This window comes from Staurois parvus, unplaced genomic scaffold, assembly GCF_062004578.1.
Source record: "Staurois parvus isolate SC_StPar_1 unplaced genomic scaffold, SC_StPar_1.0 ptg000569l, whole genome shotgun sequence".
Classification (NCBI taxonomy): Eukaryota; Metazoa; Chordata; class Amphibia; order Anura; family Ranidae; genus Staurois; species Staurois parvus.
Genome location: NW_028318365.1, coordinates 326,488 through 351,572, shown reverse-complemented (window position 1 = coordinate 351,572; position 25,085 = coordinate 326,488). Strand labels below are relative to the sequence as shown.

Sequence of the window (25,085 nt, the reverse complement as noted above, 5' to 3'; positions counted from 1 at the left end):
AAATTAAAGTATAAATAATTGATAGAATGAAACATACTGTATATTTATTAGGACTTTCAATATAATCAATATTAAACAAGAAGAAAACATGGCATAAACCAAAGACTAAATAAACACAGGGCACAGTACGGGGGAAGCAGGAGGGCACAGTACGGGGGGGCAGGAGGGCACAGTACAGGGGGGATGGATAGCACAGTACAGGGGGGATGGAGGGCACAGTACAGGGGGGATGGATAGCACAGTACAGGGGGATGGAGGGCACAGTACAGGGGGGATGGAGGGCACAGTACAGGGGGGATGGAGGGCACAGTACAAGGTGGGGCAGGAGGGCACAGTACAGGGGGGATGGAGGGCACAGTACAGGGGGGATGGAGGGCACAGTACAAGGTGGGGCAGGAGGGCACAGTACAGGGGGGATGGAGGGCACAGTACAAGGTGGGGCAGGAAGTCACAATACAGGGAGCAGGAGTGCACAGTACAGGGAGCAGGAGGTCACAGTACAGGGAGCAGGAGGTCACAATACAGGTAGCAGGAGGTCACAATACAGGGAGCAGGAGGGCACAGTACAGTACAAGGGGGGCAGGAGGGTTCAGTACAGGGGGACAGGAGGTCACAGTACAGGGGGGATGGAGGGCACAGTACAAGGTGGGGCAGGAGGGCACAGTACAGGGAGCAGGAGGTCACAGTACAGGTAGCAGGAGGTCACAATACAGGGAGCAGGAGTGCACAGTACAGGGAGCAGGAGGTCACAGTACAGGGAGCAGGAGGTCACAGTACAGGGAGCAGGAGGTCACAGTACAGGTAGCAGGAGGTCACAATACAGGGAGCAGGAGGGCACAGTACAGTACAAGGGGGGCAGGAGGGTTCAGTACAGGGGGACAGGAGGTCACAGTACAGGTAGCAGGTCACAGTACAGGGAGCAGGAGGTCACAGTACAGGTAGCAGGAGGTCACAGTACAGGTAGCAGGAGGTCACAGTACAGGTAGCAGGAGGTCACAGTACAGGGAGCTGGAGGTCACAGTACAGGGGGGGCAGGAAACCATAGTACATGGGGCACAGGAGGGATGGAGGGCTGAGTACAGTATAGAGGGGTTACAAGGTACATTACAAGGTGCAGTAATGTATATTATAGAAGAGAAGGTCTCAAGCAAAGCAACACAGGGAAGCTGCTGTCACAGATCTTGCCTGTTCTGACAGCCTGTCACTGGGTTAAAGATCTCTGGAATAGGCAATAAACCCCCCAATAGTACACCCCCCTACACAAAATACTAAACAGTTCATAAAACGTTGAAAATCCTTCCCATTGTGGAGAAAAGTCTAATTGAATTTTTATGACCTCATCTCTGTAATCCAAAAGATAACATCATCTGCTGTGCCAAGGAGGAGGTGTAACAGCCGGGATGACATCATATCCTCTCCTCTCTCTGCAGTAAAAGGAAACTACAGTTCCCATCAATTACAGGTGAATGTGGGCGAGTACACTAGGCCTGTATATGTTGAATGTGTCTGAGAGTCTCGGTCTGCCCACCACTGCAAGTGGGGCTGAATGACATCCCTGCTTCCTGCAGAAAGAACTACAGAAGGGATGTGCCAAGAACAGTGACTGAGAGTAAAGGAGGCGGAGCAGCCATCGGTCTTAAAAACAGGAAACCAAAGAGAATGAACGGTTTGATTTGAGTTCTGCTTTAAATTAACAATCAGAAAAACATTTCCCCACCTGTACCTTCCTCCCACAGTTCCAGCACTTTGTAGGGGTTAAGGAAGAGGTGGAGCATCTTACTACTGCTGCTGCATGTGTGGGCGGGATATGTACTGCTCCGATCACATGGGATGAACAGGAGAGGAGGGCCATTGGGATCAGAGCTGTACATGTCCCGCCCACACAAGTAGCAGCAGCAGCAAGATGCTCCGTTTCAGGGCTCCTTAACTCCTGCAAAGCGGAAGAGAGAGGAGATGTTATTCTGAGTGTAGATGGAGCCCAGTGACAGGTTGCTGAAGTACCCACAGCCCAGATTCTGGGACACTGCCCGGGACACAGCCATCCTGGGACAGCTTGGTAAAAAGCTTGACTGACTATCCCAGAAAATTGGTATCATGTAATGCAAGATTATCAAGGGGCCCCTGGGCTGTGCCCTGCTCTCCCATAATCCATCACTTCTATGGTCAGCTCTAGATTTATTCTCCACGGATTGGCCACAATGTGCCGACTCAACAAAGGACAGACATCTCCATCCAATGATATGATGACAATGGGGTCAGATTTATAGCTCCTTCTAGAAGTCATATAATAGAGTCACTAATGGTTTACTAGTAAGGCTCACTGACCCACCAGGAAATGTCACCCATGGATTTAGTGGTCAGTGGGCGTGGCATGCTGGTAATCATGGGTCTCCCTGATTGGACTAAAGCTGAGATTGTTCTCTTCTATAACCAATGCCGCCATCTTGTGCTATAACCAAATCTCATAGAGTCCGGACACTTTATGTATTCATAGTACTTGTGTGGATGTCGTTATTGATTACAGAACATCAGAAGACTTCAAGTGACTCTGAATACCTTATTACAACCTTTTTGAAATTACATAAACATATTCAAATAAATGAATATAATAATACAAACTCAAATAAAAAATCAAAAAAAGTCCAATACAAAGTGTCCCAATAAAAATGTCCCAATACAAACAAAAATAGTGTCCAAAAATTATCCCAATGTCCAAACTTTATCATCCAGTAGGAAGAAATTCCATTTCATCCCGTGGTACCTCAAAAAAACAAATTTGAATAATCTAGTGCATTACCTTTATAAATAATATATCATAATATATTCACTCCGTGCAAAAACAAAAAAACAAAAACTGTGCAAGAACTGTATATATATCTCTTCCGTGCACATATGAGTTAGCTGTGACCACTCTGTGAACACTGCAACACTGTGTATCCACCAACACCAATAGTATTAAATACTATTACCCTCTGTATCCATATACCAGCATCCAATGAGATCTTCTAAATTGCTCCAAAGAAATTATTCCAAGGTCCTCAAAAGACAAGAAGGGTCTCAAGGCTCATATTCAAGGTATAATTAAGAATTTTAATAGCAACTTACATTAAAACTTCATTAATCCAGCTTCCAACATGCTTCTTATGTGAGTTCTATCAAACAAATGCGATATGCCATGTGTTGACAACCCACAAAATGGCCGCGGCGACACTTCCGGTCTGCGTGCGTGCGTCACGACGTCACACCCTTAACGCGTTTCGTCACTTCCGGACTTCGTCTGAAGGGATACGGACGTCCCACATCACTCTCCTTATATGTTAATGTCTCTTAATGGTATGAGGCCACCGCTGCCATTTTACAAAAGGGAAACCAGGCCATCGCAATTCCTCTATCACTCTAATGGGTACCCAGAGCCAAAAATGCATCGGTCTGAGCAAATACTAATACACAAAGGGTAACAGAGGACTACAGATACATATTTCATATAATAAAATACAGTATACAAATATACCTCTATACTATCTTGTCTGATTATCAACCAAAAAATAAAATTACATCATATACTAAAAATTTAATTTAATTTAATTGTAAACACACATTCCCTATAATCAACCCCATTTAAAAACATTTTAATAGATACTTTCAATTTCCAATTTAATACAAATATAGCCCATCAGATATATATATATATATATATCACTTTGTAATTTTTAAACCTTTTGCTCCCTCCAGTGGTCAAACTCATGAACTAATTACCATTATACTTAATTAATCTTACTTTTCAGTCTAAATACTTTACTCCCTCCAGTGGTCATTCTCATGAACAGGTTCATATACAAATATATTTCATTTCTTATTTAATAGATATATTCTTTTAATTTTTAAATTCAGGGAAAACTTTTAATATATCTCAAACCCCACCTATATATTTCTTATCATTAAAACTATACTAGGATCATATGACAATAATTTGTTACAAATTCTAGATATACTCTTTTTAATTTTTCATATCATTAAATTATATTATATGTACACCTATAATTGGTACATTCCTTATTAAAAACCAAAACACCTAAAATTCTACAAGGTCGCATAAAACTATATCACAGCTCTCAACTGGTAAGCCCAAAGAATCTAAAAATCAGAAATAAAACAATTTAAGTCAAGTTCTATATTAAGACCCCTAGGTTTTAATGTATTCATCCTAAATATCCAAAAAGTCTCATTTTGCGACAACTTTTGGACTCTATTCCCACCCCTCCAATGTCCTTTAACAGTATCAATGCCACAAAATTTTAGAAGTCCTGGATCTGAATTATGAAATTCTTTAAAATGTCTCGATACATTATGGTCTTTCTTGCCCTTAATAATATTTCTCACATGCTCTTCCAATCTGACAGATAAATTCCTTTTTGTCCTACCAATATATTGGAAATGGCAAGGACATTCCAATAAGTATGTTACATAACGTGTGTTACATGTAATAAACCGCTTTATGGGAAATTCCTCTCCGGTAGAATGGGATTTAAAGGATGAAATCACCCTATCCTTTATCCCAGTGGTTCTACATATTCTACACTTTTTGCATGGATAAAAACCTTTAAAATTAAACATCTCAAAAACTTTCTCTTTTGGTGGGGAAATCACGCCTTTTACTAAAATACTCCTCAAATTATTTGCTTTTCTATAAATAAAGGAAGGTTTTACTGGTAGCTCCGAACTTAAAACATTATCTTTTTTAAGAATTGGCCAATGTCTCATAAATATATTTTCAATTTCTCTAAACTGACAATTAAAATCAGAAATAAACGCATAAACAATTTCATTCCTCTTTACTTTAATCTTTGGTTTTTGCTTAATTTTTCCCCCTCCTAAATAATTCTGACTTATCTTAAATCTAATTTTTTCCAATCTTACTGGATCATATCCCTTAGCAATAAACCTATTTAAAATAACTTCTGATTGTAAAATGTAATCCTCCAGTCTAGAACAATTTCTAAAAATTCTAGTAAGCTGTCCTTTAGGTATACCCTGTATCCACCGGGGATGATGGCAGCTATTTGTAGGAATGTACCCGTTTCTATCTGTATCTTTAAAAAAAGTTTTAAAATATAACTTATTATTCATCTTAAAAATGGTTAAATCTAAAAAATTGACCGATTCTTTGCTAATATTATAAGTAAAAGTTAATTCATGTTCATTCTTTCCAATATATCCTAAAAATTGCTGTAAACTTTCCTCTGTACCATCCCAAACTACCAGAATATCATCGATATATCTTTTCCACGTGATTTCATCCTTTAAATCCCATTCTACCGGAGAGGAATTTCCCATAAAGCGGTTTATTACATGTAACACACGTTATGTAACATACTTATTGGAATGTCCTTGCCATTTCCAATATATTGGTAGGACAAAAAGGAATTTATCTGTCAGATTGGAAGAGCATGTGAGAAATATTATTAAGGGCAAGAAAGACCATAATGTATCGAGACATTTTAAAGAATTTCATAATTCAGATCCAGGACTTCTAAAATTTTGTGGCATTGATACTGTTAAAGGACATTGGAGGGGTGGGAATAGAGTCCAAAAGTTGTCGCAAAATGAGACTTTTTGGATATTTAGGATGAATACATTAAAACCTAGGGGTCTTAATATAGAACTTGACTTAAATTGTTTTATTTCTGATTTTTAGATTCTTTGGGCTTACCAGTTGAGAGCTGTGATATAGTTTTATGCGACCTTGTAGAATTTTAGGTGTTTTGGTTTTTAATAAGGAATGTACCAATTATAGGTGTACATATAATATAATTTAATGATATGAAAAATTAAAAAGAGTATATCTAGAATTTGTAACAAATTATTGTCATATGATCCTAGTATAGTTTTAATGATAAGAAATATATAGGTGGGGTTTGAGATATATTAAAAGTTTTCCCTGAATTTAAAAATTAAAAGAATATATCTATTAAATAAGAAATGAAATATATTTGTATATGAACCTGTTCATGAGAATGACCACTGGAGGGAGTAAAGTATTTAGATTGAAAAGTAAGATTAATTAAGTATAATGGTAATTAGTTCATGAGTTTGACCACTGGAGGGAGCAAAAGGTTTAAAAATTACAAAGTGATATATATATATATATCTGATGGGCTATATTTGTATTAAATTGGAAATTGAAAGTATCTATTAAAATGTTTTTAAATGGGGTTGAATATAGGGAATGTGTGTTTACAATTAAATTAAATTAAATTTTTAGTATATGATGTAATTTTATTTTTTGGTTGATAATCAGACAAGATAGTATAGAGGTATATTTGTATACTGTATTTTATTATATGAAATATGTATCTGTAGTCCTCTGTTACCCTTTGTGTATTAGTATTTGCTCAGACCGATGCATTTTTGGCTCTGGGTACCCATTAGAGTGATAGAGGAATTGCGATGGCCTGGTTTCCCTTTTGTAAAATGGCGGCGGTGGCCTCATACCATTAAGAGACATTAACATATAAGGAGAGTGATGTGGGACGTCCGTATCCCTTCAGACGAAGTCCGGAAGTGACGAAACGCGTTAAGGGTGTGACGTCGTGACGCACGCACGCACGCAGACCGGAAGTGTCGCCGCGGCCATTTTGTGGGTTGTCAACACATGGCATATCGCATTTGTTTGATAGAACTCACATAAGAAGCATGTTGGAAGCTGGATTAATGAAGTTTTAATGTAAGTTGCTATTAAAATTCTTAATTATACCTTGAATATGAGCCTTGAGACCCTTCTTGTCTTTTGAGGACCTTGGAATAATTTCTTTGGAGCAATTTAGAAGATCTCATTGGATGCTGGTATATGGATACAGAGGGTAATAGTATCTAATACTATTGGTGTTGGTGGATACACAGTGTTGCAGTGTTCACAGAGTGGTCACAGCTAACTCATATGTGCACGGAAGAGATATATATACAGTTCTTGCACAGTTTTTGTTTTTTTGTTTTTGCACGGAGTGAATATATTATGATATATTATTTATAAAGGTAATGCACTAGATTATTCAAATTTGTTTTTTTGAGGTACCACGGGATGAAATGGAATTTCTTCCTACTGGATGATAAAGTTTGGACATTGGGATAATTTTTGGACACTATTTTTGTTTGTATTGGGACATTTTTATTGGGACACTTTGTATTGGACTTTTTTTGATTTTTTATTTGAGTTTGTATTATTATATTCATTTATTTGAATATGTTTATGTAATTTCAAAAAGGTTGTAATATTGTATTACTTTCTGGGGAGAAAGTGTGACTTTTTGAGGAGTTTTGGGGGTAGGTGGTTATACACATACTTAATTATAGACTCTGAATACCTCCCAGTGTACAGCCGAGTCAGATTTAACCCCTTCATTACACTCACCTCTCCAGTCAGCAGGCTGAGGATCTCCAGGGTGAGCTTCAATATCGTCTCATTCCGGGGAAATTCCTTCCTTACAATCTTCACAAAACCCAAAGTCTGCTGATTGTCCATCATGACGTCCTTGTAGAGATCCTTGTGTCCTTCTAAATACTCCCACTCCTCCATGGAGAAATAGACAGTGACACCCTGACACCTTATAGGACCCTGACACACACAATGATACAGTCACCATCCAGACACATCCCTTGTCTGTTACTGGAGAATGTCCCAGAATTCCCGGCACCGCTCACCTCTCCTGTCAGCAGCTCCATCATCTTCTTGGTGACTTCTAGAATCTTCTGCATGTTGTGTCTCTCAGGGTTTAGGGAGTCACATGGAGGCACTGTGATGGTCATATGATCACCTGACTTCAGAAGAGGAAACCTCTGTATTGAGGAACCAATAGGCATGTCATGTTAGAATCACAGAATCCTCCTCACCTCTCCGGTCAGGTCTTTGTGATGTCATGTGACCTCCCAGAATCCTCCTCACCTCTCCGGTCAGGTCTGTGTTTTATTAATAGAGATAAGAGTGATGCCATGTGACCTCCCAGAATCCTCCTCACCTCTCCGGTCAGGTTTGTGTTTTATTAATAGAGATAAGAGTGATGTCATGTGACCTCCCAGAATCCTCCTCACCTCTCTGGTCAGGTCTGTGTTTTATTAATAGAGATAAGAGTGATGTCATGTGACCTCCCAGAATCCTCCTCACCTCTCTGGTCAGGTCTGTGTTTTATTAATAGAGATAAGAGTGATGTCATGTGACCTCCCAGAATCCTCCTCACCTCTCTGGTTAGGTTTGTGTTTTATTAATAGAGATAAGAGTGATGTAACGGAACCGGACCCAGACTGCACTAGGTTATTTCCGTTAGACTCCCACTTCCCTGTCTGAACACAGATCCACAGACACCACCGCTGGCCATACAAAATGAAACAGCACCAGACTCGCCTTAAAACAGGAAGTGGACTGCTTTATTTTTACATAGATACAAGATATATACACAGGGCGGGGAAATGCACCCAGTAACAGGAAACACATCAGCAGGCCATCCCATCAGGGGGAAGGGCTGCCAGAAACACCCCTCACCAAGCCAGTACAATCACATATATCCCATAATCCTTTGCTCCCAAGCAAAACACACAATAGAACAATGGGATGCACCACTTGGCACTAGACAATACGCGAACCAATACATCCCATAATAGTTTGTTCCCAAGCAGGACACACAATAAAACAATGGGACCACATGGCAGTCAACAATGAACAACCCCCACACCCCACCTATAGATGTGTACACAATATCAGGACAGATAACCCTGTACCCCTAACAGGCACAGGGTGACTTACACATAATAGGAATATGGGGAGCTGAGACAGAGGTCTCCCCACTTCTCCAAAGGGGGCTATGTTTCATAGGCCCCCCACCCAAAGTCACTCCCATCATAAGTGATGTCATGTGATACCCCAGAATCCTCCTCACCTCTCCAGTCAGGTCTGTGTTTTATTAATAGAGATAAAAGTGATGTCATGTGACCTCCCAGAATCCTCCTCACCTCTCCGGTCAGGTCTGTGTTTTATTCATAGAGATAAGAGTGATGTCATGTGACCTCCCAGAATCCTCCTCACCTCTCCGGTCAGCAGGTAGATGATCTCCAGGGTGAGGTTTAGTATCTTCTCAGTCATGTGACTCCGGTCCTCCTCCATCCTCATTGGTGGGGTCATGTGATCTATACAGGTCTCCTTGTAGACGGATAACTTTGGGAAATGAAAGTAAGAATGATTTGGATGGTATTGGTCACACAATATTAGGATGTGGATGTGAGGGGGGAATAGGAGGGTTGCTGGACATGTAAGGACTACTCCCCTCATGGGAAGACATTTAGTTTGGACTGTTTAATATTTCTTATATTTAGGAGGACCCGAGACCCTCTTGACCCACCATATCAGAAATCTCCTTGCTGACTGCCAGGAGTGATGTCACTGTCACTCTCTGCAGTAAGAGAAGATATTGGATTAGAGAGCAGGAGAATGCTGGTGGAGTAGAGAGCAGTGGGGAGGAGTCTGTTCTCTTCCCTCCAATGAGAGCCTAGTGTGGGTAGAAGGAGGACAGGAGGGGGAGGAGTATGGTTACCAAGTATACTGTAATATCCAGGACCTTGTACAGAGTGATGGTGGGTTCCTGGGGCTCTGAATTCCAGCACCGGGCACTGCCAGAGCCTGTGTCATGGGAAGGTATTGGAGTGTCTCCTGAAGTTGTATAGCACTGACCCCTGAATACCTTTTAGTCGATAATACACCAACAGGCCTCCTCTAAGAACAAGTGTCCACCAAGGGGGGAAGGATTGCCATTCTTCATTCCACTTGGTATCTTTGAATACATTATTTGACCAGTGAGATGATAAGAAGGTGAAGGTTTCTTTCCTTTCCTGGTAGGAGTTCTGTAAGAAGGTCTGGAAAGTAAGTGCAGGTAAGAGGACAATCAGAGACCAAGAGCATCCCTCCCTGCCTCAGTGTCCCCCTGAGCCTGACAAACTTTTCTTTCTTCAGAGCCCTGATCCCCACTTCCTCTACCCCCTAAAAGCTGATTTCCACTACCCCCTCAGGAGCCCCAAAGTCTCTCATCCTCAGTAACCCCTGAGAGACCCCTCAGCTCCTCAACTTCCCTCAGACCCCTCAGTATTTTCATCCCTCTGACACCAATGATGGAACATATTCTTCATGGCCGGCTGGGGAATGTTTTCTTCCTCCTGAGCAGCAATGTAAGGGGCTCTATGCTCCATCCTCCTGACCCCGGCACTCCATCATTGTGTTGGCTGCATAGTGTAATGATTGCCCATTGGCTGCCTGTGTAGTGTCATCATTGCCCTTTGTAGGCCATGTATGGTCAGGATGGTCCTTGTCTTGTCTATTTATTGTCAGTGCTGTTTGTTTAGAGGACCATATTACTAGAATTTATCTCCACAATGAGGAGAATGTTCCGGCCCCGGAAGTGGGGGAATGTTCTGCCCCTGAAGGGGTTCATCTGGGTTCCCACGCTATATATGTGTGTATCATCATCTGCTGGAGATAAAAGACATCAGTGACTATGGAGGGAGAGGACGGACATGACTATGGAGGAAGAGGACGGACATGACTATGGAGGAAGAGGACAGACATGACTATGGAGGGAGAGGACAGACGTGACTATGGAGGAAGAGGATGGACGTGACTATGGAGGAAGAGGACGGACGTGACTATGGAGGAAGAGGATGGACATGATGGGGGGTTACTGGGTGTAAATAGGAAATAACATCTTATTACCTCCTCTGCTGCCACTTCCACCAATGTCTCTTCACAGCTTACTATGGTATGTAACTTCCTGTCTGTAGCTGACATCACTTCCTGTCTGTGTTCCATAATAACTTCTTGTCTGAGTAGAATTGAGATCACCACCTTGTGGAGTTCAGAGGAACTGCATCCCTGAGAAACATTAAAATAACCGTTCCTGTGGCTTCCATGAAAGATCAAAAATAACTAAAAAATAACTGAGAAAAAATAAATCTAGCTCTTATGCAACCAACTATTTAACAAAGATATTTTATTACATATAGAAAAGTCTTAAAGACACAGAATACAAGTTACAAACAAAGGTATTTAGTTCATAATAGAATAGATAACCCCTCAAATTGACCTCTTGGTGACGAAAACACAAAAATAAATCCTAAAGCATAAAAATATCTATCTATCCGGAGGCGCATGCACAAGGCCCTCTGGACTAGTCATGTCTACATGAGGCTCCGCACCACTCAGTGATCACACTCACCGGCGGCCTCCTGACACCCCAGAGCTGGTGTCAGACAATCCAGGATGGTGTATGCCACCTTCACACAGAAACCCAAGCTGAAATCCATCTGGGAGGTTCTCACAAAGATCTATTCCAAGAGTCTGATACTGATCTGGGAACCTCTCCCCTGGCTTTTCAATCAGATCCCACTCACCCTGACTTGCTTAAGCAACTTGAGCAGATGCTCATAAAGGCTCTGAAGCCAACCTCAGAACAAATTACAGACTGGCTATCCTGGGAAATCAGAGAGCTAGGACAGGGCACAGCTGAACTCCAGATACGGGTTGATGATCTGGACACCCTTGTTCACAACCATACAGATGAGCTTGAGGCCCTCAGGGAGGAAAATCTCATCCTACAGTCTTGCCTAGAGGACTTCAAGATTAGGGCCCAGTACTCTAACCTCCTCCTCATACTAATGACCATCACAGATGTACAGACCAAAGTAGCTGCTCCTTTTCAAGATCTGGCACCCTCCATCGCAACCGATCATCTGGAAATGGACAGGGTCCACAGGGCCCTCACACCTCATCAATTCAATGGTCCCCTTTGGGACGTAATTGCCAAACTGCAATATAACCATTTTAAAGAACAGCTCTTTTCTGCCACACGTGGCAAGGAATCCCTTGTGGCTCCATCCAACCGCTTGAAGTCAAGTGATGTACACATATGCCACTTGTCAGCAAATGGTTAAAGGAGCTTCATTCCAGTCACATCATTTATTTTTTGCACATAAGGACCAAGTTGGTGTTTTAGGATCACTAGCAAAAAATGGGAGTATTGAGGTGGGGAGGGGGGTAAAGGAAGGGATCTTAGTCAAGGAGGGGGAATAGGAAGGGAAGGGAGGGGGAGGGAGGTTTTCCACAATTGGGGGTAACCACACAGCACAGAGTGGACAGGGAGACCCCAAGAGACAGGGGATAGAAGAAGATACACACAGGATGGACAAACAATAGATGAAAGTGACTTTTACATCATTAACCTTTCCAAAGTGACCCTCTCTGCTGCTCAGATTCTTCTTCTTTCTGAGGGTTTGATGATTCCTCTGTTATGAAAGGTTCATGCTTTGAAGCAGTTAAAGATGTCTATGTATTTGCCCGTACACGGGTCCTGAAAGCATTACATTCTACAAATAGATAAGATGATCCTTTTCATAGACTGATTAACCCCTCGCACTCCAGAGGATTTACCCCCCTTAATGACCACGCCTCTTTTTATTACTCAGCGCTGCACTAATTCAACTGACAATTGCGCGGTCGTGCAATTCTGCACCTAAACAAAATTTACGTCCTTTATTTCACACAAATAGAGCTTTCTTTCGGTGGTATTTGATCACCTGTGCGCTTTTTATTTTTCACGCTATAAACAAAAAAAGACAAAAAATTTTGAAGAAAAACAATATTTTTTACTTTCAGCTATAAAAAATATATAGTAAACTCAAAGTTAGTTATAAATTTAGGCCAAAATGTATTCTGCTCCATGTTTTGGTAAAAAAATCCCAATAAGTGTATATTGATTGCTTTGTGTGGAAGTTATAGCGTCTACAAACTATGGTATAGATACTGCAATTTACACCATTTTTTTTGCTATACAGCTCTGCGCTAGTTTAACGGACAATTGAGCGGTCATGTAATACGGTACATAAATGAAGTTTATGTCATTTTTTAACACAAATAGAGCTTTAATTTAGTGGTATTTGATCACCTGTGTGCTTTTAATTTTTGTCGCTATAAACAAAAAAGTTTTGAGAAAAAAAACATTTTTGCCAAAAAACAATTTTTTCTCATTTCTGTCATAAAAAATATATAGTAAACTAAAATTTTGTCATAAATTTAGGCCAAAATGTATTCTGCTACATGTTTTTGGTTAAAAAAAAATCCCAATAAGTGTATATTGATTGCTTTGTGTGAAAGTTATAGCGTCTACAAACTATGGTATAGATACTGCAATTTACACAGCTTTTACTCTCTGACTGCCCATCACATTTCTTGAGGTGCTAAAATACCAGGATAGTACAAACACCCTCAAATGACCCCTTTTTAGGAAAGTAGACACCCTAAGCTATCTGCTGAGAGGCATATTGAGTCCATGGAAGATTTATTTTTTTCCACAAGTTTCTGGAAAATGACAAAAACATTTTTTTTTTTACACAAAGTTGTCATTTAAATGATTTATTTCTCAAACAAGCCATGGGTATATGTGGAATTACACCCCAAAATACATTCTGCTACTTCTACTGAGTATGGGGATACCACATGTGTGAGACTTTTTGTGAGCATACACAAATACACAATTACAGGAGCCTGAAATCCAATGACCACTTTGAAAGCCTGAAGGTGCGTAACTTCCTCATTTCACTTCCTCACTACCTATCACAGTTTTGAAGGCCCTGACATGTCAGGGTAGCACCAAACCCCCCAAAATGACCACTTTCTGGAAAGTAGACACCCCAAGGAATTTACAAAGAGGCATGGTGAGTATTTTTCAGATCTCATTTTTTCTCACAAGGTTTTGAAATATAAAAAAGAATAGAAAAAATATGTTTTGTTTTCTTTCTTCATTTTCCAAAAACATGTGGCAAAAAATTATATCTGCAAAATACTTACCATGCTTTTTACCAAATTCCTTGGGGTGTCTACTTTCCAAAAAGGGGTCATTTGGGGGGTTGGTGCTATCCTGGCATTTCAGAGCCTCCGAAACTGTGATAGGGAGTCAGGAAGTGTAATGAGGAAATAAAGCACTTTAAAAGCCTGAAGGTGCTTATTGGATTTTGGGGTCCTGTACTTGGCTAGATTGCCAAAACGTCTCTCACATGTGGTACCCCCATACTCAGGAGAAATAGCAGAATGTATTTTGGGGAGTAATTCCACATATACCCATGGCATGTGTGAGCAGTAAATCATTTAAGTGACAATTTTGTGTAAGAAAAAAAAAAAAAAAATTTTGGAATTTTCCAAAAACTTGTGGTAAAAAAATAATTTCATCTATTGATTCAACATGCCTCTCAGCAAATAGTTTGGGGTGTCTACTTTCCAAAAAGAGGTCATTTTGGGAGGTGGGGGCATTTTATGCCCAGCATTAGAAGTTTATGCCACACATCATTCACTCTTCTAACCACCTGAAGATTAAGCCTTTTCTGACACTTTTTGTTCACATGAAAAAAAATCAATATTTTTTTCTAGGAAATTAATTTAAACCCCCAAACATTATATATTTGTTTAAAGCAAACACCCTAGTGAATAAAATGGTGGGTGCTGCAATTTTTTATGTCACATAATATTTGCACAACGATTTTTCAAATGTAAATAAAAAAAATACACTTTTTTTACTTTTAATGCACAAAAACACAATATGTTGGCCAATTATTTGGTAAAATATAAAAGATGATGGTATGCCGAGTAAATAGATACCAAACATGACATGATTTAAAACTGCACATGCCCCGTGCAATGGCAACAAACTGCATACGTTTTTAATATCCATAGGCAACATTTTAATGGACTTTACAAGCTACCATTTTAGATTTACAGAGGAGGTCTAGTGTTAGAATTACTGCCCTTCATCTGACGTTCGTGGTGATACCTCACATGCATGGTGCAACCGCTGTTTACATACTAGCACAGGGTCAACACTCGTACACACAGGTGTGCACGTGCGAGGGAGGGGCAAGGTTTTTATTTATTATTTTGTTATTTTGATTTTTTCAATTATTTTTACACTGTCCCTTTAATTTTTTTTATCACTTTTAATGCTATAACAGGGAATACAAATATCCCCGATAACTTCAATGGGCATTGTCATAGATTCTTTTTTGAGAAATCTGGGGTCTATCAGACTCTGGATATCTCCTCTGCCCTTACATTATCTAATCAAACCAAGATCGGTGATCAGATGCTTTCCCAATTTACAAAACTTATAAGTATAGCCTGCTGTCACAGGTCTTCTTCATCTTGACCCCATATCTGGCACGCTTGCTGGGGAGAATTGTTTGAATGCAAGGCGGCCAGAAAAATGAATGAGGGACTCATCAACGCAAATTTTTTGCTGGGGAGTATAGACATCTGCACATTTTTGGTTAAGGTGATTTGCGAGGGGCTGGATTTTGTGGAGCCGGTCAAATTCAGGGTCACCCCGAGGATGACAGAGTGTATTGTCATTGAAAAGCTTAAAATACATTATACTCTCATATCTATGCCTGGCCATGGCAGCAGAGAACACGGCATATGATGAATCAGGTCTGCGGACCAATACAACCGCAATTCATTTCTTTTAGTAATGCTCATGTTGAGGGTTAGGCCCCAAAAAAATGTAAATGGGTTTCCACCTGAATTCCGGGTTGGGCAGTGAATGGGGGAAGTACGGGTGCTGCAGAATTTGTGGACTGCCAATCAGGATTTGCAAGCACATCCAGGATACTAGGTGCTCTACAGGCCTGTGTGCGAATTCTTGGTGGCAGCGGGACAATACTTGTGCGCGCCACCGGCTTGTACTGGACTTATGGGACTCGCCATGTCACCAAGTCATACTGCAGTGCTGGTATTATTATTATTATACAGGATTTAGATAGCGCTGACAGTTTGCTCAGCACTTTACAATATAACGGGAGACAATACAGCAACAATACAGTTCAATACAAGAGGGTTAGGAGGGCCTGATCCTGGGAGCTTACAATCTAAGAGGTATGTGAAATACCAGGATGTACTAGGCCACTAGTGCTCGCCAGTTCACCAAAAGTTAGCGTGGCACTAGTACTGGCACTCTGCTGTATATGAGAGTCATCAAAATTTACCAGCAAGTGCTAACAGAGATCAGGCCTGATTCTGCGAACACTGTGGTTTTGTGTGCAATGTATCAAGTGATAGTGACCTACTGACACTGCACTTGCTGGAGGAGAAGGGGGGGTAAGTGTAGGGGCTAAATGCAGGTGCTCAGGTCTCCTGTCTAACAAAGGTTTTAGGTCTTAGGTCTCCTGTCTCTAATAAAGGTTTTAGGCCTCAGGTCTCATGTCTCTAACAAAGGTTATAGGTTATAGGTCTCCCATCTCTAACAAAAGTTTTAGGTCTCAGGTCTCCCATCTCTCACAAAGGTTTTAGGTCTCAGGTCTCCTGTCTCTAACAAAGGTTTTAGGTCTCAGGTCACCTGTCTCCAACACAGGTTATAGGTCTTAGGTCTCCTGTCTCTCACAAAGGTTTTAGGTCTCAGGTCACCTGTCTCTAACAAATGTTTTAGGTCTCCCATCTCAAACTAGCCATGTTCGTTTTCTTCCCAGGTATCTTCACTGCCCCAATAGAAGGCAGGTACTTCTTTAGTGCCATCTTGACTGGCTATAAAGATGAAAAGATTGAAGCTGTGCTCTCCAAATCCAACTTGGGCATTGCCAGGGTGGACTCTGAGGGCTACCAACCAGAAGGCCTGGAGAAGGAGCCCCTCATAGAAAACAAGAACACCACCAGCTCACTTGGGGTCTTCAATATTTTTCTACAGCTGAGTGCAGGTGACACCGTCTGCATTGTCCTTGTGACCGGAAAGTTGTCCCATTCTGATGAGCCTGTACGAGGGGGAAGTGGACTTCTAGGGGGACTCAAACTACTCAACCTGTTGATTTGTTTTGTACAATAAGAAAGGCGAAAGCTCTCTATGGTGAATTTTTCTGTTGTTAATATTATCTGGGGCCAGAAGAGTAATGAGTGAGTGTCTGAGGACAATCCTGGAAGATAAGAAAATATTTACCCACCACAGGGACATCTTCCTGGATGAGGGGCCCGGCAGCCATCTTGTATAAACATCTGCTCGGCAAGCCTATGAATGCACCTCACAGATCCAGCTATCCCCATTATAAAACCACTTAGCTTTTCAACAGTACCAAGGCTATCCCAGCACAAAGTCACCAGCAAAAATAAACAATCTTTATTATATAAGACAAGATATATCAATGATATTGACTGAACAGATGAGTTACATGGAGTCAGTTGTGTTGTGTTTATTAAATGGGGTCAGAACAGACTTCTGCCCACAGTCAAAGGTGTCTGTTCCTTCTAGCACACAATACATGACAATGATTTGTATCCTGGTGAATGGGTGTGTGTGTGTGGGGGGGGGGGTGTCCAGGGATGTGGCCAGGTTACTACTCAGGGTGTAACCATAGAGGTAGGCTGGGCCAAGCAGATTTAATTTACAAGTTAAGCCCAAAACATTAATTTTGGATGGAGTGGTGAAGGATTAGAACTCCTGTCAGGTTTTTACTATCTGGGGCTCCTTTGAGAAATTTTCCTACACTTCCTGTCCTCCTGACAACAATTTACCAATCAGGAAGTCAGGGGAACCCTACAAGAAGGAGCAGATAGGGATAAAAGTCTGACAGGGGCTCTAGCTTTCTTCTAAGCTACTAATGTATTTTCCTTTCTTGTCCATTGTGGGACACAGGAGGCAGGTTATACTACCACCTATGGGCAGGGTCATCTTTTCCCTGCTCGCTTTCAGGTGGAGCATGCTCATTGATGTCCGGAGACCAGGTGGAGATTGCAGTCATGTGAAAAGTCAAACACTAAGGCAGTTCCCCGACTTGGAGATGAACCTTCACTGAGTGCGGTAATTAAAGCACAGAGTTCCTCTGAAAAGTGACTTGTCTCATGCCACTACATGCTGTATCTTGTATGTTGTATTAGGAGGGATGTGCTGAGCCTGTGCCCACTCCACCAGCCCAGTGTACCTCTGTTACCTCACTCCCAGTAACAGAATGGAGTCCCACCATGCACCTAGCATGGACCTCATGCATGCTCCTTCCTTCCCGTACCTCATGACCAGGCCATAGATCTCTGTAATGTGGGTTTGGATCTTCTTTCCATTGGATGCTGACCGCTAGAGAGGGAGCCAGACAGTGACCCCCTCGCTACCAGAGGACATGTCACCTCACCAGGTACCACACCTAACAATTGGTTGCTTGTAGCTTGTTCCTTCACTTGGTTACCCATATCAACTACACTCCTCTCCTGGTCTTGCCAAGTTAACCCTTTTATAACAATGTCACTTTATAACCCACAGTGCGATACACACCCGTGTTCTTTAGATGCACCAGAACCAACATTATTCACCCCTTTGAATACCTTCAGACCAGGATCTTTCACTGAATGGGTTGCAGTGTACAGTTCAATATGAACAACATCTTTCCCCTAGCTATAACTATAGTAGTGTGGCTGCCCAGGCATACCTCTATGAGGCAAGAGTCCATGATGTTGTTCATGGCTTGATGTCTCCAAAAGTCCCAGTGTCTTCAATGGGCTGCAGAACTTGCACCAAAATGCCTGGGAACTGAGTTACAATAGCATTGGACACGAGCAAACAGAAAACCTATAAGCCAGTCCCTGTGTAACCCCTTCTGCTCCCAGCAAGCTTCTGTTTTTTGCTATTATCTTAAGTGGTTGCATGCTTCAGCTCTGAAGAAAAAAGTCTACTTATTTTTTTTGCTAGCTTTCTAACTTTGTGTAATTTTCTTCTTGGTTACATCAATGATGCTACACTAATAAGGTTTTCTTTCTTGGTGACAGCAATCAAGGTTCCTTGGTGAGCTCAGTCAAGGTTCCTTGGTGACATCAATCAAGTTTTCTTGGTGACACCAATCAAGGTTCCTTGGTGACACCAATCAAGGTTTCTTGGTGACAGCAATCAAGGTTCCTTGGTGAGCTCAGTCAAGGTTCCTTGGTGACATCAATCAAGTTTTCTTGGTGACACCAATCAAGGTTCCTTGGTGACACCAATCAAGGTTTCTTGGTGACATCAATCAAGGTTCCTTGGTGACTTCAATCAATCAAGGTTTCTTGGTTACATCAATCAAGGTTCCTTGGTGACTTCAACCAATCAAGGATCCTTGGTGCCATCAATCAATCAAGTTTTCTTGGTGACACCAATCAAGGTTCCTTGGTGACATCAATCAAGGTTCCTTGGTGACCTCAATCAAGTTTCCTTGGTGACATCAATCAATCAAAGTTTCTTGGTTACATCAATCAAGGTTCCTTGGTGACATCAGTCACTCAAGGTTCCTTGGTGACTTCAACCAATCAAGATTCTTTGGTGACATCAATCAAGGTTCCTTGGTGACATCAATCAATCAAGGTTCCTTGGCGGCCTCAATTAAGATTTCTTGCTGACCTTAATCAAAGTTCCTTGGTGACATCAATCAATCAAGTTTTCTTGGTAACACCAGTCAAGGTTCCTTGGTGACATCAATCACGTTTTCTTGGTGACACCAATCAAGGTTCCTTGGTGACCTCACTCTAGGCTCCTTGGTAACATCAATCAAGGTTTCTTGGTGACATCAATCAAGGTTTTCTTGGTGACCTCAATAAAGGTTCCTTGGTGACATCAATCAATCAAGGTTTCTTGGTGACATCAATAAATCAAGGTTTCTTGGCGATATCAATCTATCAAGGTTCTTTGGTGAACTCAGATGATCTCAATCAGCTATCCTGATCAGTGTTTCTCAGCTTTCGAAGCCGGATCCTCCTGGACTGTACATGCAAGACTAGCCTGGAATGTAACCTTTGGGCACTGGGCTTTTCATTGTGGTGCTCTCCAGGCCAGGGTGTACTGTGTTAGCTGAGGAGTACATTTGGGTCCAGAGCTGTCCTGTGGTCACAGGTGTGACCCTGTCTTTGAAGACTCACTTAGTGAGCAGAGCCAGTTGTGATGAAGCATTGGGAGCTAACTCATTGATGGCCACCATTTTACATTTTCCGCCACTTTTTAACAGGGTAAGAGTTAAGGCTGAGGAATTGAGTGCTGATGGCATTCACTGGGTAGAGCTCTGACTTCTCTTTCTCTCTATTCAACTTGGAGGAAGTATCATTCTGCCGTTGCTCTTTTAAGCATCGCATGGATCTCCATGCCTACACTTACTTGGTCACCCCCGGCCACCTGAAACCCTCAGCCCGAGCTGCCTGGGTTTATGAGACTTAAAACATTGCCTCACATTGGGCCTAGTTGAATTACCACTGTGCAAACACAACATGTCTTCACTAAGACAGCCAGGACTGTCCCACTGCCAAGGATGAACACGGCTTATAGTCCTAGAGTGCTTCCTTCCCAGAAGGAATTGACACCTGTAATTCAGAACCTTGGACCCCTATTGTCACTGGATCATCTTTATTGCAGTCTACCAAAGCTCTCTCGTGTGTGGCCAAGGTATCCCCCATGTCCGCAGGGACCTCAGTCTTCACTTTGAGCTTTCTGGCTGTTTGTGCTCAGATATTGGTGCACTCTGCCCTCAAAGGCTCTAAATGGTCCCCTGCATATTATGTCTGTGATTGGCCTAAAACTTCTATTCATGCTGGCCATGTTGACCTTGTCACTGTCTCTGAGAATTCCAACAGTCAACCTCTGGTTGGGGTCAGTGCAGGTCTCCTGAAGTGGACACAGATATACTGGGGTTGTTTCAAACCTTATAGATGTACTACCCGTCATCTGGAGAATCAGCCTCTTGTTCCAGGCCTTGGGCTTTTTAAAGGTCACTGTTGGGCAGGGTTGCTCATTTCCTTAAGGGCAGGGGTGTCAAACTGGCGGCCCTCCAGCTGTTACAAAACTGCAAGTCCCATCATGCCTCTGCCTTTGAGAGTCATGCTTGTAACTGTCAATCTTGCAATGCCTCATGGGACTTGATGTTTGGCAACAGTTGGAGGGTCACCAGTTTGACACCTGTGCTTTAGGGTTTTAATTCCTCCCCTTGTAAGTCAGGATCATTCTCCCTCCCTCATCTTTCAGGGTGTGTAGGGTGCCAAGGGATTACACTCATAATTTAGTATCCCTTTTTCAATTGTAACTCAGTCCTTGTCATCAACCCCTCATGCCTGGGAGCCTGAACTTGGGGTGAAACATCCAAATGGTCTCTCTAGACCAAGTACTTCCAGATAATACCTGTCTGCTTTTCTGTCTGAAAGGGGCAGTTTATTCCCTTCACCATGAAAGTCTTCACTTGCAGGGGTGTCCCCATGTCTGGGGCTCCAATCTGTTTCCTGAGAACAGTTCCCCTCTCATCAAGCATCCCCTCCATGACTTGGTACTCTGACCTGAGCTCCACTGGAAATCCCTCACGTGTTGAAGAGTCTTCCCCTATGGCAGGGGTCTGCAACCTTTAAGACATAAAGAGCCACTTGGACCCGTTTCCGAGAGGGAAAAAAAGACTGGGAGCCGCAAAACCATTGCAACATTTAAAACAAATCCGACACTGCATATATTGCAAAAAACGCTCTGGTCATGAAGGGGGTTTAAGGGCCCAGTAAGCAAAGGGTTAATCAGGGCCACAGTGTATCGTCATAATCACAATCATAGCCTTAGGTCAGTGGTGGGCAACCTTTTTTTTCGACTGAGCCAAATCTCGCCAAAACCACAATTGAAATTTATTTTGAGAGAAACATTTTTAAAACTGAAAATACATCCCCCATATAGTAATTCATCCCCCATATAGTAATTCATCCCCCATAGAGTAATTCATCCCCCATAGAGTAATTCATCCCTCATATAGTAATTCATCCCCCATAGTAATTCATCCCCCCTATAGTAATTCATCCCCCATATAGTAATTCATCCCCCATAGTAATTCATCCCCCATAGTAATTCATCCCCCCTATAGTAATTCATCCCCCCTATAGTAATTCATCCCCCCTATAGTAATTCATCCCCCATAGTAATTCATCCCCCATAGTAATTCATCCCCCATATAGTAATTCATCCCTCATATAGTAATTCATCCCTCATATAGTAATTCATCCCCCATATAGTAATTCATCCCCCATATAGTAATTCATCCCCCATATAGTAATTCATCCCCCATATAGTAATTCATCCCCCCTATAGTAATTCATCCCCCATATAGTAATTCATCCCCCATATAGTAATTCATCCCCCATAGTAATTCATCCCCCCTATAGTAATTCATCCCCCCTATAGTAATTCATCCCCCATAGTAATTCATTCCCCATATTGTGTGAATTCACTTACCTTTGCTCCGCGCGTTCCTCTCGCTGGGTTCCCGCGCCGTTCTGGTCTTCAGGGCGGACTGTGAGAGGAGAGGAGTTCGTCACGCTGCCCCGCCTACATCCGGGCTGCCCCGCCTACATCCTGACAGCCAATGTTTGCCAGCGGGCGCCCGGCACACAGAAGATCTGTATTAAAAGAGCCGCGGCTTGCCGACCCTATTGCCTGTCACCTGGTGGGCAGTGTGCTCCGGAGCCGCAGGAAAGGTGAAAAAGAGCCGCATGCGGCTCCGGAGCCGCGGGTTGCCGACACCCGCCCTATGGAAAGGTCTGGGAGTTTTCCCTGTGGCAGGTCTAGTGGCCTAGTCCCTATGCTGTACTACACTGAGAGTGTTACGTTTCACTATGCTGTCCTCCTTGGAGATAAGAATTTGCTGTCTGCTTCTCTTCTGATTCAGTACCTGAAAGCTGTTGATTTCCCACCTGGCAGGAAGATTTAATTGCTGGATGGCCCTGTGCTCTCCACATTGTCAGCAAGAAGATCATGCTTGGGTCCTGCTGCTAATTCACCCAGCAGGTAGGGGGTCTGCCTGGAGACTTTTGTGGACCTGGTCACTGGAGGGTAAGTTCTCATTTGATGACCGATGTGCAGTTCCTCCAGACTCCTTCCCTTGCTCCTGTTCCTAATCAGGTAGACAATCTAGGATCCATTCCCCCCTTCCCCTCTCCTCTGCTGAGGATGCTTTGTTGGACCATGCTCCGTGATTAGATGTCGGCAGTTTTGCTTAGAGGCAGCGATGGGTGTTTAGGCACATGGGTCCCTGTGCATCCTTATGACCTGCTGGTGTTTTGTGCACCATATGGGTTGCACCATATTTCTTCTCTCTGCTTACCCCTGTGAAGGTGTCTTGGCACTTTTTCCTCTTCTAGTCAAGCCCTTAGGTACTCTTAGGGTTCTTTCCTACCAGCCTTCAAGAGCTGGCTGGCTGTCTGATATGAAGGATGGGAAATTCTGGGTAGTCTGTCTCTCTCTGATATTAAGGACGGGAAATTCTGGGTAGTCTGTCTCTCTCTGATATGAAGGACGGGAAATTCTGGGTAGTCTGTCTCTCTCTGATATGAAGGACGGAACATTCTGGGTAGTCTGTCTCTCTCTGATATGAAGGACGGGACATTCTGGGTAGTCTGTCTCTCTCTGATATGAAGGACGGGACATTCTGGGTAGTCTGTCTCTCTCTGATATGAAGGACGGGACATTCTGGGTAGTCTGTCTCTCTCTGATATGAAGGACGGGACATTCTGGGTAGTCTGTCTCTCTCTGATATGAAGGACGGGACATTCTGGGTAGTCTGTCTCTCTCTGATATGAAGGACGGGACATTCTGGGTAGTCTGTCTCTCTCTGATATGAAGGACGGGACATTCTGGGTAGTCTGTCTCTCTCTGATATGAAGGACGGGACATTCTGGGTAGTCTGTCTCTCTCTGATAGTAAGGATGGGAGATTCTGGGTAGTCAGCCTTGGTCTCTGAATAAAGGATGGGACATTCTGGGTAGTCTGTCTCTCTCTGATATGAAGGATGGGAAATTCTGGGTAGTCTGTCTCTCTCTGATATGAAGGACGGGACATTCTGGGTAGTCTGTCTCTCTCTGATAGTAAGGATGGGAGATTCTGGGTAGTCAGCCTTGGTCTCTGAATAAAGGATGGGACATTCTGGGTAGTCTGTCTCTCTCTGATAAGAAGGACGGGACATTCTGGGTAGTCAGCCTTGGTCTCTGAATAAAGGATGGGACATTCTGGGTAGTCTGTCTCTCTCTGATATGAAGGATGGGAAATTCTGGGTAGTCTGTCTCTCTCTGATATGAAGGATGGGAAATTCTGGGTAGTCTGTCTCTCTCTGATAAGAAGGACGGGACATTCTGGGTAGTCTGTCTCTCTCTGATATGAAGGATGGGAAATTCTGGGTAGTCTGTCTCTCTCTGATAAGAAGGACGGGACATTCTGGGTAGTCTGTCTCTCTCTGATATGAAGGATGGGACATTCTGGGTAGTCTGTCTCTCTCTGATATGAAGGATGGGAAATTCTGGGTAGTCTGTCTCTCTCTGATATGAAGGATGGGAAATTCTGGGTAGTCTGTCTCTCTCTCTGATATGAAGGACGGGACATTCTGGGTAGTCTGTCTCTCTCTGATATGAAGGACAGGACATTCTGGGTAGTCTGTCTCTCTCTGATATGAAGGATGGGAAATTCTGGGTAGTCTGTCTCTGTCTGATATGAAGGATGGGAAATTCTGGGTAGTCTGTCTCTCTCTGATATGAAGGACGGGACATTCTGGGTAGTCTGTCTCTCTCTGATATGAAGGACGGGACATTCTGGGTAGTCTGTCTCTCTCTGATATGAAGGACGGGACATTCTGGGTAGTGTATCTGAATTTGGAGGTCTCTGTTTTATTATGTATTCCTTTGTTTTTATTATCTTGTGTTCTGTGTCTTTAAGACTTTTCTATCTGTAGTCAAATACATTTTTTAAACAGTTGGTTGCATAAGAGTTAGGTTTATTATTTCTTACTTTTTTTTGTTATTTTGGCACTTTCCTGGTATCTCTGTAAGGTAGATACAATGCAGGAATGGTTATTAGGGAACATTTCTCGGGGCTGCAGTTCCTCTGAACTCCACAAGATGGTGATCTCATTTCTAGTACCCAGACAGGACTTCTGGATGGAATATGAACAGGAAGTGATGTCAGGTACAGACAGGAAGTGATGTCAGGTACAGACAGGAAGTCATATGGAATATAAACAGGCTGTGCCTTGTGTTGTGAAGGAGATCGGAGACATTACTGGAAGTAGCAGCA

The 25,085-nt window shown here is 42.5% G+C and overlaps 3 protein-coding genes across 3 annotated transcripts in view; 1 reads left to right on the top strand and 2 right to left on the bottom strand.

Moving 5' to 3' along the window:
• LOC149450619 (uncharacterized) overlaps nucleotides 1-25,085 on the bottom strand; it is a 225,844-nt gene that overhangs the window by 66,715 nt on the left and 134,044 nt on the right. The window lies entirely within an intron of this gene.
• Nucleotides 4,113-9,183, bottom strand: LOC149450624 (gastrula zinc finger protein XlCGF66.1-like). Its single transcript, XM_089691669.1, has 4 exons — nucleotides 9,074-9,183; nucleotides 7,699-7,833; nucleotides 7,362-7,612; nucleotides 4,113-4,134 (listed from the first exon to the last, which is right to left on the bottom strand). Exons 1-4 carry the CDS (start codon nucleotides 9,167-9,169, stop codon nucleotides 4,113-4,115), a joined length of 504 nt encoding a protein of 167 aa, XP_089547795.1. The 5' UTR covers nucleotides 9,170-9,183.
• Nucleotides 11,452-25,085, top strand: part of LOC149450622 (uncharacterized) — a 69,180-nt gene continuing 55,546 nt past the window's right edge. The window contains exons 1-2 of the mRNA XM_089691664.1: nucleotides 11,452-11,926; nucleotides 16,540-16,764. Coding sequence (XP_089547790.1) covers nucleotides 11,452-11,926; nucleotides 16,540-16,764 — 700 coding nt within the window. The remainder of the gene's footprint in view (nucleotides 11,927-16,539; nucleotides 16,765-25,085) is intronic.

Bases quoted from the DNA above. Each gene is read 5' to 3' on its own strand.
- LOC149450624 (XM_089691669.1), bottom strand. From the start codon at position 9,169: ATGACCCCACCAATGAGGATGGAGGAGGACCGGAGTCACATGACTGAG. The intron at 7,834-9,073 runs GTGAGGAGGATT...TCCTCAATACAG, and splicing joins TCTACCTGCTGACCGGAGAG to AGGTTTCCTCTTCTGAAGTC. The intron at 4,135-7,361 runs GTATTCAGAGTC...TCTGATTTTTAG, and splicing joins ACTCGGCTGTACACTGGGAG to ATTCTTTGGGCTTACCAGTT.